This window comes from Strix uralensis, chromosome 3 (assembly GCF_047716275.1).
Source record: "Strix uralensis isolate ZFMK-TIS-50842 chromosome 3, bStrUra1, whole genome shotgun sequence".
NCBI classification, from domain to species: domain Eukaryota; kingdom Metazoa; phylum Chordata; class Aves; order Strigiformes; family Strigidae; genus Strix; species Strix uralensis.
Window position 1 is genome coordinate 62231746 of NC_133974.1, and position 16627 is coordinate 62248372.

General features: G+C 39.3%; 2 protein-coding genes across 8 annotated transcripts in view; one reads left to right on the forward strand and one right to left on the reverse strand.

Moving 5' to 3' along the window:
* L3MBTL3 (L3MBTL histone methyl-lysine binding protein 3) overlaps positions 1 to 12198 on the forward strand; it is an 89587-nt gene extending 77389 nt beyond the window's left edge. For all 7 annotated transcript variants that reach the window (XM_074862487.1, XM_074862490.1, XM_074862486.1 and 4 more), the window contains 4 exons: positions 1292 to 1383; positions 6694 to 6857; positions 7866 to 7928; positions 10311 to 12198. In XM_074862487.1, the coding sequence (XP_074718588.1) occupies positions 1292 to 1383; positions 6694 to 6857; positions 7866 to 7928; positions 10311 to 10454 (463 nt within the window). In that variant the 3' untranslated portion in view covers positions 10455 to 12198. The remainder of the gene's footprint in view (positions 1 to 1291; positions 1384 to 6693; positions 6858 to 7865; positions 7929 to 10310) is intronic.
* A 1980-nt stretch (positions 12199 to 14178) lies between these two features.
* The window catches only part of SAMD3 (sterile alpha motif domain containing 3), a 40969-nt gene continuing 38520 nt past the window's right edge, over positions 14179 to 16627 (reverse strand). The window contains exons 8-10 of the mRNA XM_074864768.1: positions 16455 to 16626; positions 14721 to 14803; positions 14179 to 14463 (exon numbers count right to left, since the gene is read on the reverse strand). Of these exons, the coding sequence (XP_074720869.1) occupies positions 14179 to 14463; positions 14721 to 14803; positions 16455 to 16626 (540 nt within the window). The remainder of the gene's footprint in view (positions 14464 to 14720; positions 14804 to 16454; position 16627) is intronic.

Here is a 16627-nt window from a genome sequence, read left to right on the forward strand (position 1 = left end):
TTTTTCAATTTATTACGTTCATTTTGCACCATTAATAGTGTGTTAAATATATTTCTGTTGCTATCAATGAACTTGCAGTTCCTAGCTGTTTGATTCCCAAATGCTTGCTTGTATTTAATAGTATAAACAGTATTTAATATATAAATTGTATTTAATAGTATAAGCATAAACAATGGAATTAAACAGGTCTGTTTCTTCTGTGGATTTGTGTTTTGTGGTTAGCTAATCTTGGTGTCTAACAAGGTGTTAGCTCTAGTTTGGCTTTTTATCAGTGTTTGGGACATGTGTAAAGGGGTTCTTGTTGACTGCTTCTCTGGTAGATAGTAAAGCATGGGTTCATGTAGTGGGCTTTCTTGTAGTCTTGACTTTAAGGTCATTCTGTCTGGTGCCTATTTTTAGAAAATGTTTATTATGTACTTAGTATCTCTGAGAGCTCTGCATCTGTAATGGTTTAGTAAGAATTGGCCGAAGTGTTCTCAAGTTCTTAAAAAGCAAAAGGAAATAAATACACACATAATGTCAGCAAGTTGATATAAGCTTCGTTTCTGTAAGAAACCAGACTGGAAATACCTTCTGAAGGCAGAGTTTGAAAAGGAACTTCCCAGGAGCTGACTGTAAGATGCAAATACAGCCCACCCTCCTTTGAGAAGTTCTCTTATTTTCACCTCTCTTGACCCATTTTGCTCAGTAGGGGGAAAGCATTCCCTCTTTGCAGATGATTGGGCTGGTAAAGCTGAAGGAGAAGCCACAGCAGCAGACAAAGAGTGGCTCTTTTAGCTGGATAAGAAGTAATGCAAAAACAGGAACGAAAGAATACAGATATTTTCAGTGGGATCATAGCTGCACAACAGTGTGTCAATATAATACAGTAGTTGGGGTGGGGTGGAGATGAAGGTTGGGCAGAGAGAAAGGAGTAGATGTTGTTTCAGACAGCTCCTGAAAATGGCCTGGGTAACCAGTAGGAGATGCAGCTATGTATGTGTTCTTCACTCTTCCCATCTTCTGCCTTCATTTGTATATTTTCCAGTTTCAGTTATGAAGTCAAGTGTGTTGATAGGATTTATGTAATCTTAGTTTACACTACTCTTGAGCCTTCATTGCAGAATTCATGTCAGTAGTCATGCCATCTGTGTAAGTCAGAAATTAGATCCTCTCTTTTTTTTTATTTTATGATACTACATCCTTTGTGTGGGAATCCTGGTGTGTTAACAGCATTGTTAGCAAGAGATGTCATCATGCTTAGTGATTTTTATGATGTATTAATAAAAAATGAACATCTTATTTTCCTCAGTGTAATATTACAAACAAAGGACTCCATAAAGAACAAAGAGTGTGAAGAAGAGGAGACAGAAAATAAGCTGCTCATTTCAAATGAAATTAAAGGTAAATTGGCAGTACTTAATTTGTTTTATATTAAAATCTGCAGAACTAACCAAGTGATATTCCTTGAAATTCTTCATGAAACTGCATTGCTACTTATTTTTGACATTCACTATTTGTGTCCAAAAATTTCTTCACAGCAACACTTTTAACACAATGTTTCTTTATCCTGTAATCATCAAAGGCTTTGCCAGGAACTTTATCGCAGTTGTAAAGATGAGTGCAAAATGAATACTGGTATAAAAAGTTTCATTTCAAGAATATTTTTCCACTGACTTTTAAAAATAGGCAATTAAACCAGACTGAGTTGTAAAGGTATAGCATTCACTTGTTGCTTCAAAAGTGTATTGGAAGAAAGTTAAAGCATTTACACATTACAGGCATAATATAAAGTTAGGTGACTTATTCAACCCAGCCTCAGTCTGTTGTGCAGTCTGATACTTTCCAGCAACCCATATGCAGAACAGGCCCTTTCTTTTTCATGAGTGTTACAGAGGGATGGCTACAATTTTTACTTCACTGAAAAACTGGAGACAGTCCTGTGGAGGGCCACCAAGATGATTAGGTGGTTGAAGGACTTGACATATGTAGAAAGGTTGAAGGAATTTGGGAAGGGAAGGCTTGGAGGAATCTCATCACGGTCTCCAGTAACTAGAAGGTCATTACAGAGTTACCTTGTCCTGCAGGATGCACAGTGGCTGTGGTGGGAAAAAAAGGGAATGAACACAAGTTGCTTCAGGGGAAATTCTGTCTGAATAATAAGGAAGAAACTTCTTAACATGAGAACAATTGGAATAGGCTGCCCAGAAAAGAGGTGGAATCTCTCTTGCTGGTAATACTTAGGACTGATCTTGACAGGGCCCTGTATAACTTAAGCTGATGCCCTGCTCTTAACTGAAGGTTGCATTGTACAGTCTCCAAAAGTCCCTTCCAACATGGACTTTTCTTTGGTTCAGTGATTCTGTGTGGTTGTGTGTACTGTGTCAAAACCGTTGGCTGCTCATTTATCCAGTTGGATAGATCGAGGTAGCTGTTCATTATTCATTTTTATCCTCATTGTTTAGAAAGAATACAGCACAAATTCAGAACGTCACAGTCTTACATTTCATAATTATTTTGCGTGTGTGAAACTTAGTATGTCAGGCTAGTTATTGGACTGAGTCAGTGCATTGTTTCAGTGCAGCATTTGCTGCAATAATTTTATTAACTCATTCAAGTTCAATGAGAAGCTAAATGTCTTAATGTCATAATTTAATTCCTTAAATTGTTAGATGTTTTTTCAGCAATTTGCTGTGCAACACAAAATATGTAAGGCTTTCGTCAAAAATCTTGAGACTCAAGTAACTGTGGTTCTTTAAGGGCTGCATTTCTTACCTTTTAAGTGAGCTCATCCTTGTAAAACCCAGGAAATGAGACTAGTAGAGCACTGCATAAAGATAAAATAAAGGTAGTGGTTTATTTTTAATTATTAACCTCTAATACATTTCTTTTATCTTAAAATATCATTTGTCTGCCAGCACTTTTCAGAGGGATCTAAGAGGCCCTCCAAAGAGTGTGTGAAATATGAAAGATTTCATCTATTACAAGAGCTGTGTAAAAGGTATAAAAAATTCCAAGTTGTTATGGTATTTTGAAACATGACGTAGTTCAGACTTCTGGGAAAATGAAACATTAAACAAATAATCTCTAAAGCAGATGAAAAAAAATAGGTTTTGGTCATTTGAAGTATTTTGTTTCAGCAGAATGGAAACATACCTTTTTGATGTTGACTTTGCATTATATAACACAATACACAAAATATAAAATCAAATTGTTCAGAGCATTTTAAATTGTCTGCAATTCTTTTTTTATTCTAAGAAAACTGGCCTGATTTTGTGAAGCATTTTGAGTTTGGCAGAATTCACTGTATGGATAAAGTTTCACCAACAAGTTCTGCTTACTAGGATACATTTCTGTGTAGGATCTTGCATAATTAGATTTATAAAACTAGAACACTTACATTGTTTAACAAAAATTCTCATTTTCACTTCCTTTTTATACACATAATTTTGTGCCCTTATCTGTTTAAATATGCCATACTACTTAATCTTTAGGATGAAAATGGATCACTGAGTTCTTGCTATCATAGTCGTGGAAAGCTCAAGCTAAAATAATTGCAATTGTGCAGACTTTTGTGAGCTGTGACTGCTGGTACCTGTGCTTGTTGTCCTATTTTTTCTGCATGTCACTTACATTATTATTGTTCAACCTTCTTTTGCCATGCTCACTTGACTAGTTTTCTACTGATACTTTATAAAACGTGTACTGCTATCTTCCCTTTTTTGAAGAAAGATTATTTGGAGCTAAAGAACTCCACTGAAATCATGGCCCCTTCATACTAGCTGTTTTATGGACACAAATCCTGTGCTTTAAAACCTTCTACATGCTGGGAGCTAGAACACACAGGAGGGAACGACCAGTGGTAATGGTCTCTCATTAATGCCAGAAAGTGTTTGCCATTTAGCTTCTTTGAAACATTAGGTTATATTTTGTTGGGAGGTAACTCACTGAGAAGATAGAGATGAATTAAGGAAGATATAGTTCAGGGAGAAGGATAACGTGATGGCATTAAATATGAAGAAGAATGTAGAGGCACGTGGGCTGATGTTGAAGCAAAATGTCAGCAAAGAACAGTGATCAGGGTTAAAAGTGTGAATTTACGGCATCTGGCTCTGCTATCTCGTGGAGCTGGCAAACAGATTTTGCTTCTTCATTTACGTGGTTCAAGGAGCAATTTGTGGCTCTGTCATGAAACTGGCTAAGCCACGGTGCACCTCAAGTTACTGTTCTCCTAAATGTCTAAATTGAGACATAAATTGGAGTACATCACAAATTTTCTCTGGCCCACAAACACAGATTGCCTCTCTATGGGAAGCAGGGCTTGCAGAGCAAGGAATACCAAAGCATGAGGGTAGGGAGAACTTCTACATATCTGGTATTACAGACATAGATTGTAGCCAGAATTTGTGCTTTGCGTTGTCTTTTGTAAGAGGTTACACTAAAACTAAACTTCCTTTTATCAGGATGTGGTTATACATGCTGCAGGGTTGGGAAATTTTTTTTTCTTTTCCTCCATCTAGTTGGGTGAATTGACACTTCACATGCTTCTTTTGTGCTGTTCATCTTACCTGTGAGGCAGATGTGGCACAGGCTGAGAAGCAGAGGCATTTTTGCCCACATCCTCAAAGACATTAGGCACTGCACTCCTTTCCATGTCAGTAAATAGAGCTCTTAAATGTGAACAGATGGAGTACAAGGTTTAGCATCATGCAGTGTCACGTTAGTGAACTTAACTTCTGCTAACCTCATTCATAACCATCTGACCTGTGTTTGCTTGAAGTTTTCCAGAAAAACACAACATGGACAGATGTTTTTCAGCATAGATTTTTCATCTGGAACTGTTAGGATTTGACACACCCGTAAACTATTGAAAATAGAGACATCCTTAGATGTCATTGCTGCTATTCACTATGCATGTACCTATATGCTCTTATGCTTATGTGTACATATGTTTAAACATGTGTGAACATGGAGTGCAATTTGCTTGCAATTTTCTTCACACAGTATTATCATCTGCTCTTTATGTTGCAGTATCAGTGCATTACATGTTTTGTGAATGGACAACAAAAAAATAGCAAAATATTTATATTTTCAACTCTTAAGAGACCTTTTTTAGAAAGAAAAAATTAGGGGATAAGGATGGGGAGGGGATTCAAGGGAACAATGAGAAAGATATTATTTGGTAAAATAGGCTTTACATTCAGCATGCTTGCTGCCTTACAAGACTCTTTCTGACTGACGTTTTTAGTAGTAGTAGAAGCTCTAAGGTACATTTGAAGAACAACAGTGAAGTGTAAACAGACATTTAGGGAACTCACTTCCAAGAGCACGTGTATGATGCTAGGAAAAAATTAAGGAGTCTATTTAAAAATTTCATCAGTGAAGTGACAATACTGACTAAATTGCTTAAGAGTCAACTTCTGAATAATCAACATTGATATAAAATGAGGATTAGTCTTGAAAGTAACAAAAATCTAAGCTAGAGGAGCAGAACAACACAATCATATCCTATATTGGCCACATTATATATTCTAGAACAGTCCCACTGCGCTGGCAAAAATCTATAATAGGAATTTGTGCCTTAGTTGTTGGGCACAAATGTATGAAAACTAGAACAGTGAGGATAGGAAGAACTGTAAATAATAGCAACTTCCCAAAAATGGTGATAGAATGGAGCTGTAATAAAGTGAGCGATCCAAACAAAAATAGCACAGGGATTTGTGAGTGATTGCATGAAGCCATGGCAGTAAGGAGTACTAGGCATAGGTTCCTTGTTGGCTGTTTCAGAAATGAATTCCAGAGATTTTCCACAATTTTACTTGACAATTGGGAAGCATTCAGGCCTGAGTTCATAGCAGGCGTGTTGCTTTTGCATTTGCAGTGGATCTAAATGAGTGGAGATGTCTTACGCAGTTTGACATCATTTGAGGCATGCCTCTTCACTCTTTCCTCCTACACACATCTGCAACTGCTGTTGCTCTCCAGACAGCAGCAGCAACAGCAGGATGCGGCTGAAGCCACCCTCCCACTGGTACATTACCTTTGAGGCCAGTGGGATGGGAGCTCATTCCTTCCATTATGGATAAGTGAGATAAAAAGGGAAATGACCTTGTAAAAAAGCCCATAGCAGCACGGAGGAGCTTAATGTTATTTTCCAAATAAAATGTTCAGTTAAAGTGGGAGCAGGGAATTTGCAGACATTTGTGGTTTTTCCTCAGAAGAACTGAAAAACATTTTGTGGTGGATGAAGCATAAATGTTGTGTGGGCTGGAACTGTACAACTGATTCACTTGGAATTTTGTAGCAGTGCAGTGCTGCTTTTGACGAAGTTAGAACAGCTCAAACCTGGAATTAAGTTAATTCTTTTACTACTGTACAACTATGAAATGTGGGTGTGATTTATTGTATCAAAATATTTAAAATTACTTGACCTGTGGTGTGGTATGCCAACAGTTGTGTCTGCACAGAAGCGTGTTGTGTTGGAAGAGACTTTTCCCATGTAAGAGTAGTCACATTTATATAGAGCCAATATAATCACAGTCATACTAGCGAAAGAGCAGTCATGGTGCTCCTCTAATTATGGTGTAAGCAAAACTGTACAGCTTGTGTAGGGAGGCCCATATATATCAATAGAAATGCATGTGCATTTACTGTGACTGATCTCATCACTGACTGAGAGATTTAATGCTTGTTTCTTGCTTCCTGTTGTTGAAGATGTTGAAGAACCCAGCACGCAGAGGCTTCTTTCTCAACCAGTTATTGTGTCTTCCAAGTTGCAAATCCCTGGCCTACCCTTGCGCTGGGAACAGCAGAGCAAGCTCCTTCCAAGTGTAGCTGGGATCCCAGCCAGTAAAGTTTCTAAGTGGAGTACAGATGAGGTAGGTTTCCCCTGTATCTTATATCTCACTGCTGCTGCCCTTGAAGTTTTGGTTGATTCAGAGCTTTAGATTAGCCCCATAGATTAACAATAATGCATTAGTACTCACAGGATTAGAGTCAACCAGACGTAATGTAACAGATCCCCAAAATGTCTGTTCAGCTGCCATCCAGCCCTAGAAGCAGTAAGTATTAATTCATATGTGTATAGATACAGATAAATATATATGTGTGTATATATATTCACTGGGGTTAAAAAGGGAAAGCAAAGTGCTAAATGCATGGCCCAGCAGATCAGGTGTTCAAGGCCAACGCTAATAACATCTAGCACCTACACAAACGTGCTGGAGGAATGGGTTGGGGGTCAGCATGGACCAAGGAACTATTCCTAGTGCATGGTTTGGATGTCGCATACTGTTTTGGAGAGTGAGAATATAGTGCAGAGAGGAACGGTATGGATACAGTCAGTCCGTGACACGTGATTGCAAGATTAGAGCCCTGTCACTGTTCAAGTATGTAATGATGCTTGGACAGACAGGGTCTAGTCCCCGCTTTACTTTCAAAAGTACCTATGACTAAGGCAGTTTTCTGCAGCTGGAACAATCAGATCTTCTCTAATCAGAGAAGAAATAAATGGGAACTTTGAAAAAGGATTTGCTAATCTCTGTGCTGTAAAGAATAAAGAAGAGGAAGGCAGCAACCATTTTGGTTTGTGAGAATTGATTCACCAAGAGAAGGTGCATGGTTCTGGATCTGCATGGATAGAATAACCTGAGTAATTCTGAGGGAGTAGACATACCCCACTTTCAGATGTCCTGTGGACGAGAGTGGCATGTGCTCTTTTAGTCTGCAGATTTGTGAATCCTGTCCTTAAACACCCAGTTGCATGATTCCACACACTTACAGAAGAAGGTGGAACACCTAATATAAGGCTGTAAAAACAATAGCTAAAAAATACTTTGGGAAGACACTGGTCTTACTAAGTCTTTTGTTATATACTTTGGTGGCAGGTCTCTGAATTTATACGGAGTTTACCAGGATGTGAAGAACATGGCAAGGTGTTTAAAGACGAGGTGGGTGAAGTTTGTTTCAAAGCTTGGTGGAAAGATAATTTTATGCCATCTTAAAGATACATATAAAGTAGTAGGATAAAGCATATGTTTAAAGTCAGACACAAATATATGGAAGATTAGGTTGGTTTGCAGGTCATGGAGTGGGGAGGAAGAAGATAAAACTAGCTAACAGCCAGGTCTCTGGTGCTCCTCTAGCTTTGTTACTGCAACTGAAATTACTTAGCACTAATGATAGAAGAGGAGGAACTTCATGATGTACTACTATTCTCTCTTAATCTGGTTTGAGGAAATTTGTAAGTATGCTATTTTATTTCTGCAGGATGTTAATAAGTAAAATAAAGCAGAGCAATGGTTCACGATAAGCATCTCTTAAAACTCTTTGCATCTTGTCTGAGCACACTTAGCTCTTGATGCTCTTCCTCCCGATACAGTTAGTTTGCAGGGAGTAGATCTGAAGGCTTCTGCTGAAGTTCAGTGGAGTGTGTACTCATTTTGTGAGCACGCCAGGCATATATTTCTGATATCAGAAGATTGTTGTGCCAAAGCTGTCGTTAGGAAGTGATAGGGCTTTTAGGTACAGTAGGCCTATATAAGGTAGGTTGGCTTTTTCTTTTCCACTCAGAGGTTTGTTACTTCTGTTAGTGCTTAGTTTCAGGAAGGCTGTTTGATCACAGATTGCCAGAGTGAATAGTTCAGGTGCTTGTCCCAGTCAGAACACCTGAATGGGCAGAGTGATACTGTAATATCCAAAGTCAGACAGCCTTTCCAGTGAAGAATAATTGTGGTACTTAGACTTGAGAAGGCACCTCCTGAGGAAAATGCATACCGATGGCCCTGCTAATGTCTGGTGACAAAAGTTTTCAGGCTGTGCTGTAGATTGTAATACTATTACAGTTGCATATCAAAGGACTGAAAGGCTGCATCTCAGGGCATTTTGCACTTGCTTAGATGTTAGACATTTTACAGTTGCAGCAGATATGCCGGCCTAGATCATCCACTGTGTCACTTAGGGTGTCTCACCGATGAATTTAAGATCGATAAAAGCTGGCGTATTGCTAATCAAGTCAGCAGGTGGGAAGTGCCACAGAGATGGATAAATCCTAAACACTTTCATTCTCAGAGGTGTAAGAGAATGCTTCCCCTCTTTAGGATTCAGCCTTTCAGGCTTTGTCTGTAACTAGTAAATTAAACCTCTCCCAGGAGGCCAACTGGCATGGACTGGCTGGCATCAGTAGGTCTTTCAGTAGGTAGAAGGTGCTGGTTCAAACTTCTGCTGTGGAAATGAACCCTCATCTTGCTTATGTTAAGATGCTGCAAAAAGCTGGGCACCCCCACGTTCACAGGCTTCTGGTGCTGAGCCCACCCAGTCTGGCTTTGTGCACAAAATGAGTTAGAAAGTGATTGTGGTAACTGTATGATGCTGTTCTCACTGCAGTGTTCCTCAACTTACAGTGCTGAGGTGTACCTTGCAGGCTTTCTTTGCAGCCTGTCAGATTCAGAAAGCTTGTCTTCTAGTCCTACAGAAATGTAATTACACTGGTTTTATCTCAAATTAGTATCTTTAAGCCTAAGCAGTGCTCCTTATTTAACTCAGTTGGCTTTTAGGCCTAGCTATCCTGCTTATGTTACACTGAAAACTTACTATAGATACCTAAGTGACCTGAAGTTTACACAAGAAGTGTTGGCCCCAGTGAAGCCCTTGGATATGAGGGCCTTGTGGCTCCTCATGTTCAAATTTAGCACTCCTGGCTGACAACTATTTGCTTACAGGAGCATATTCACTTGTAACGTTTATTAAAATAGCAACACTACAAGCCTGGCAGAAAAATACTCAGTGTTTTGAAAAATTCTGTTTGTGTCAAAGAGGCAGTTTTATGTAGCCTGGCCCCTGTTACATCAGGGACCAAATTAGTTTTAATTTGCTGTTTAATGAACAGAAAGGGGTGGCCTGAAGTGAGTTCCAGTTCCATAGTAGGTAGTGAAATCCAGAAACTTTCTTATGGAGGCTTAAAGGAGTAGCTAAGATGTTAAAAAGCATTACTGTGCTGCAGTACCGTTGAATTCTACTTAATTTATGTATTTTACTTTTCAGTAGCTTTTACTTTGTACTATCAATATGAAAAGAAGAACTGGTTAGCTAAAAATTAGCCAGACAGTTGTTTTCAAGCAGAATGATGATCATCATCCTGTTCTTTTGGACTAGCTGATCTGTCTAAAACGTTGAAATCAAAGCTATCCTGAAAGCATTTGAAAGTGCTTGTATTCAGCCATTCCTTTACATTGTCTGAAATTGCTAGGAATTTTCTTTTCATGTTTTCTGAAACATCTATCCTGCTGCACTGTCAGACCTATTAATAGCTTTGTGTGTTTTTTCTTTTAAAGCAAATTGATGGAGAAGCATTTCTGCTAATGACCCAATCAGACATAGTCAAAATAATGAGCATTAAACTGGGCCCAGCGCTAAAAATCTTTAATTCCATTCTGATGTTCAAAGCTGCAGAGAAAAACTCACACAATGAACTCTGAAGATAATGAAAATGTATACGAGCCAGCTTTCTCCACTGGAGCTCATGTTTTATTCAAAGCACAAAGACTCGCTAGAACTGTTGAGTAAGGACTCTCAGAAAGGAAGAAACGTACGTTCAGCGCTGGTGGACTATTTATATTCTCCTAGAGCCAGTACATATCTGAATCCTTCTGGGAAGTGTTCAAGCTTTTGAGAAGGTACTGTGTAACAACCGAGTCAGCTAGTCTTATTTACCAAACTAATGGGGCTAGTTCTCCATGGATGGTTAGGATCCCTAACTTTCTCTGGACATCAAGAAACCTTCACGAATTATTTATGCTGTATTATATAAAGGAACATTAATATTTTCTAAGAATTCTTGAATTCTACTTCATGTACCCATTTTGCTTTTCAGAAACTTTTACTTCATACTATCAAAATAAAAACTGATTAGCCAAAAATTAGGCTACAGGTAGCCAGATGAGACTGTTATGGCTAATACATATTTGTGCCATAGTTTAAAAATGAAACACTTAATGTTACATATGTGACACTTTATGCTACAGCAGATAACTTTACAGATTATAAAACTGTCTGTTTGCTTGTAACACAACAAAACAAACCTTGTTGGGGTTGAAATTATAATGCTTTTTTGATAACTGAATGTTTTTACTTTTGCACGATTACAAAATGTTATGTGAGTTTTTCCACCAGCATCTTTAATGTATTTTACCAAAAGATCAGTACAGAGAAGGCTGCAACTGAAAAATAAAGTTTGACTTCATAGAAGACTTTTTGTTTATGCTGCACAACAGAGTCCCAGCCTTTTACATGGGACCCTGCTACAGTCCTTCAGCAGATGAAGGAAAATACCGGTATTTTGAGGTAAGGATACTAGCAAAAAAGAAAACATATTCATTCAAGTCTGCACATGCCAGTCTCCAGTATAGTTACCACAACAGTGGAGAAAAACTGTGCTAAAGCTAGGACTGCTACTCTGGCTTCATATTCAACATAGGTTTGTTTTCCCAATGGTGGGAGAATTGTTTCACCCACCACTTGGTAGTTGGAAAGTCTGAGTTATAAATGAAATAAGGCATAGGGGGAAAGACAAAGCACGGAGGAAAAGGATACTTAACGCATACCGTGGGTGAGCATGCGTTTCACTGGGTCATTAGCAGGCTGTAGATGCCACCAGCAGGTACTTAGGTGAGGCAACCTTCTTTCTTGGAGGATTATAACGATTTGTCAGGGAAAGTCATTGCACTTGGTATATATACATAAGATGTAAACCAGATGCACTTTAAATGGGAGAAAGCCTAGCCACCTGTATACTGAGGACTGTTCCAGAATGTTACTTTTGCAAGAGAGTGAAGAGTTGGATCAAGATTTTTGGCAGCCCTCTTAGCGCTGCCGGTGGGCAGTTGCTCAGCCTTTAGAGCTGAGAACAAGCAGAGCATTTCCGTTGCGCAGAGCTGAGAGAATTTTACATCTTCCCACAGATTTTGCTAGGCTGTTCTTTGGCTGGAGTTCCTTAAGATTTCAAGAACTCTCTGTGCCCCTTCCAGATCATGTAGGTGACTGGTACCTGCCATAATATGAGGTGAAACAGGGTCAGTATGAAGTAAGTTGCATTGGTCTGTTAATTTCCTTCCATAGCATTGCATAAATAATATTTTTACATTTTGTTCAATATTTGTACATTCAAATTGCACTCTTATTGTACTACAATACAAATAAAACCTGAACTGGAGCTGTCTGTTACATTTGTGTGTGCCCAGGATTTTTAGATGAACCTGCCTGTTCCCAAGGGTGGTGTGGAGTCATTCCTCACCATAGCTCAGTGTGGCCATGAGTTTAAAACAGCAACTTGGCTGCTGCTGTCTGCCCTCTCCCTAAACACTCCTAAGGATCACAGGCCACCTGCTGTCACAATCAGAATCCCATTTATGGACCTGCATTTTGCCACTGGCAGCAGTTCAAGTTGCCCATGCAGATCAGTAAAATGCCAGATTCTTCCATTTTCTTTCCTTTTGCCCTTCCACATAATTTACTTTCCCTCACCCTCTGAGTCTCTCTCGTGCCAGCTCTCTACCCTGCAGTGAGAACCAATGAAAAGATTTGCTGGCTGACAGAGATTACTTGGGGATGTTAGCAGCTCCCTGAATTTTTATATACTTACTTGCAAAGTACTGTGGTTTAAGGAATGGGTTTGAATTAATACTGTTTATAAGATGTAGAATAAATCTCACTTACATGATACAGAGCCCAACTTTTTATTCATATAGCTATCACAACAGTGAGGACATACATAACCCTTACTTTTGTATCCTGTGTGATGAGGTAGCAGGGTGTAGCCACCTCTGTTTCAAAAACTACACCCAACAAATTCACTCAGAATTTATAAACACTGAGGATGTACTGAATCTTTAAAATGACAGTTGATAATGTTTTCTATGTTGTGTTAGATGTAGCCCAGCCATCACACAGGTAAAGGTTGTCCCCTGATTTCCATGGGAGCCATGTGAAAAATGCTAAGACCTCATCAAGAGAGTCTAGCCATTAAATGGAGCAATCTCCCCTCATACTGCAGGATCTACCACTGTGATCTCTACATTGGTGTCACCCCTGCACAGCCAGGCTTTGACAAAAGTCCTGTGGTCTTCCAAGCTGTGTGTCTTGAGTGTTTGAAGAATTGTGGTGACCACAAATGCCTCCTGGCCTACACAGCCATTTTGAGAACTGGTGAGAGATTGATCTCTTTAGTAGAATGCAGTGTTTTAATAAAAAGCCATTTTAATTTCTAATTAGTGCAGTGGCTCATGTTTGCTGGCTGCTGCTACTGTCCATCACTAGGCGCTTGTCCAAAGCCGTGTCCTGTCAGGCAGTAACCACTGGGATTTCCAGACATGCAGGAGTTAAGAGGAGCGTGTTAGGGAGAAGAGGAGGCTGTGGAAGAACAGAGGAGAGGGCCTCCGCTCTGTGTGGGCAGACAGGAGAGTCACCATGTGGAAAAGGCCGATTTCTTCTGGGGAACAAATTCAGGAAGAAAATGAGGCGTTCTTTCTCTGGCGCCAAAGCTGTGGTTACAAACGCACATGGCAGCATCCCAGATAAGTCATTCTTGCTACTTTGAGAGCTCATCTCAGAATCTCTATTTAGCAAATTCAGAATTAATGTTAAAAAAAAAAAAAAATAAAAGAATGGTTCATGCATGGAGATAATAGTGAAGACTTACAATCCTGCAACTGAAAAATCAGGCCCACCATTTTAAAACACAAAAATTATTATAGTGGGCTTTCAGTGATCATAATGTAATGAAATGATAATAACAAGAGATCTTTAATTTGTGTCACTTCAAAACACTGACTGTATTAGCATCTGAAGGAGTGAAGTGCTTACATTAGCTCACAATGTGTTTTTAAAATTCTGACAATCAAAATATCCGAATTTGTCAAATGCTCCATACGGAAAAATAATACACGACACACGCAATAATCTAGAAAATTTTATTATCTCTAATGCCTCTAGACTGCTCTAGGTTTTCCATTGAAAATAATGAAAATGCTTAGGGTTTAAATCTGTAAAAAAGTAGCCAGTACAATAAAAAAAAGGGGGTATTACTAAACATAACTGTTATACATACACTTTCACCAGAAAGAATGGCACTGATGTATCTTCACAACAAAGGGATTTATTTTGAAAATGTCAAATGTTCCCGAGAGGAGTGCTGTTTACACACCGTCAGATACTGGAATACTTGGGTGCCTCCAGCCCTCTCTTTACCTGGGTGAGCAGGGATGCTGGGCTCCTCACCTCAAAGACCAGGGACTCCAGGAAGTTCAGCGTCCTGTGGATTCTCTCTGGGCACGGGATATCAAACACATGAAATGCAGCCACCAGCGCGGCCAGGGCCATGGTGCAGTCATCGAGCTGGGCTAGCTCTTCTCTTCCCACATACAGCGCAAACTCGCATGAATTCACATTGAAGGGATTTTTTACTTCCAACACTGGTGTCACTGCCTTTACCTAAATTAAAAAAAAGGATATTTCAAATGATGCCACACACAGCGTCACTTTGGTGAACAGGTCAGAGAATTAAGTAAGCCTAATAACACTACTTTGAATTTAGCTAGTATCTCTGTGAATATGCCTTCTACCCAAAAGGAATGCTAATGTAGTCCTTTCCAGGAACTAAGCTGAGCCACCAAAAAAAGGCCAGGTCATGTGCCCAGATAGCTGATACAGGGAAGAGAGACCAAGACTGCTGGTGCTCTGTCTCCTACCTCCTCATTCACTGCCACAAACAGACTGGAATCATCTCCGAAGACATCTGGCAGAAGTAAACATGCAGCAGTCATTTTCATATCTGTCAAAGGCAAGGATTTCTACTAAATCACAAATTAAAACATTCTGGTGCTGCAGTATCATCCTGGAAAAGCAGATTGCACCCTATATAATAGTTAAGAGCTCAGCAGTGGAACTGTTGTGCAGTCCATTTTGAAGAGTTTGAAGGTTCAAGGTGCCTCAGCTGGCAATGGGTATTAATATTCAAATCATTCATGACACTCAGCTACTCAATATTATGATTAAATTTCTCTCACGATAAGTAAGCAAGCCTTTGGGTTGCTTCTAGTAGAGTTTGCGAGCTGAGTAGTCCTGCCCCCACCACCCATCCCCGAACTCCTCTTTCCCTAGTAAATCAGATGTCTCTGGGGAGTTCTGTTGCCAGAGGACTCCACTCTGAAGGCTGCAGTACAAGCTGGTGCTGCAGGATCTCCTGGGACATGGTATCTGCTACCTCTAGTTTAGCTGTTATTGACTCTAACATCTTTTAAACAGCTCAGGCTTCTGGTGTCGTGTGTTTCACTGAACCTATCTTGTGAGGCATTTATTATCTAGGTGCCAGGTCAAGTTGTCTGTGAGAGAAAAACAGGAAAGTAAAGGCCTTGGGACTTGTATAAGAAAAAGGGAAATTACTAACAACATCCATAGCTTTCTAAGGCCAAAGGTACGAGCATAAAGTCCATAAAGGCTTTCTGGATTTGGCAGCTCGCTGACACTTTTTAATCATAAGCTATTGAGAACTTGTCTTTTTAAGTTTAAAGAAAGCAAGCCCTGGTATTTTAGCCTACTCTGCTTGCTTAAGAAATGGCCTGGTATAAAAGGAGTGAAACTGCTATAGGAAACACGTGTTCATACTGTGTCACCTTTGACTTGACGTCCTGGCATTATGCTTGTTTGATAGAAAATGACAGTCTAAGGAGCACTTCTTGCAGAGCTGAGCTCAGGCATAGGCATCGACAGCTGCAGTTTGGGAAGAATAACGATTCTAACTGCTTCAAAGGTTTTGTCCGTGCAGAACCGCACTCCCCAGACTTCTCAGACTGAAAGAAGTTGAGTGGCAGCAGGTGCTTGCTCCCTCACAGCCAGCGAGCAGAACATGTTGAGGTATGTGAACGTCTTTGCATGGCTGTGGTACCTGCTGGTGAGAGGTACCAGTTTGTGAGCTTACTCCTGTAATGTGTCTCCGCAGAGACAAGGGACTTGACACACAGTGCTAACTACTTCTTCTGTTTCACTGGGATGAAGACTTTAACCATAGAAACAGTACATCTCTTTCTAAAGGAAATTGTCTCTTTTTTATGGGACTATTTCTAAACCTGAAAATTACTTTCCTGCATGTATTTTTAGAAAATAATAAGCACTCTTTTACATCTCTAGAAACTCATAATTCTGCTCATCTAGCAATACTTATTTTAAAGCAGTTACTAACTTTATCAAACCTGCAGTCTTTTATTCAATAGGAGAAAAAAGTTTCAATACCTGACTGACTTAATTTTCCTAGTAATTTATTAGCTTTTATTCTTAGTGTTCCCCATCACTATATATTTTGCAAGCAACCGTGACATTTTTTAAATGTTTTTGCAGTAAAATTGGAGCTAGTTTAGTTATATAAGTAGAGAACAATTAGCTACAACAAAACTCTGACATTCAGAGCATAGAAGATTTGTACTGACATTTCAGAATGTCTTCCTCTGTGTGCCGCTTCAGATTTTCTTGCAGCATAATGTTAATTGGATTATTCCTCACCACATACAAAGATAATATATTTTCTGAATAAATCTCCAAAATCTCAACTGTTTTCTTATAAATGTCCATCTGTGTGAGAAGCTGGAACTCCCTAAAAAGC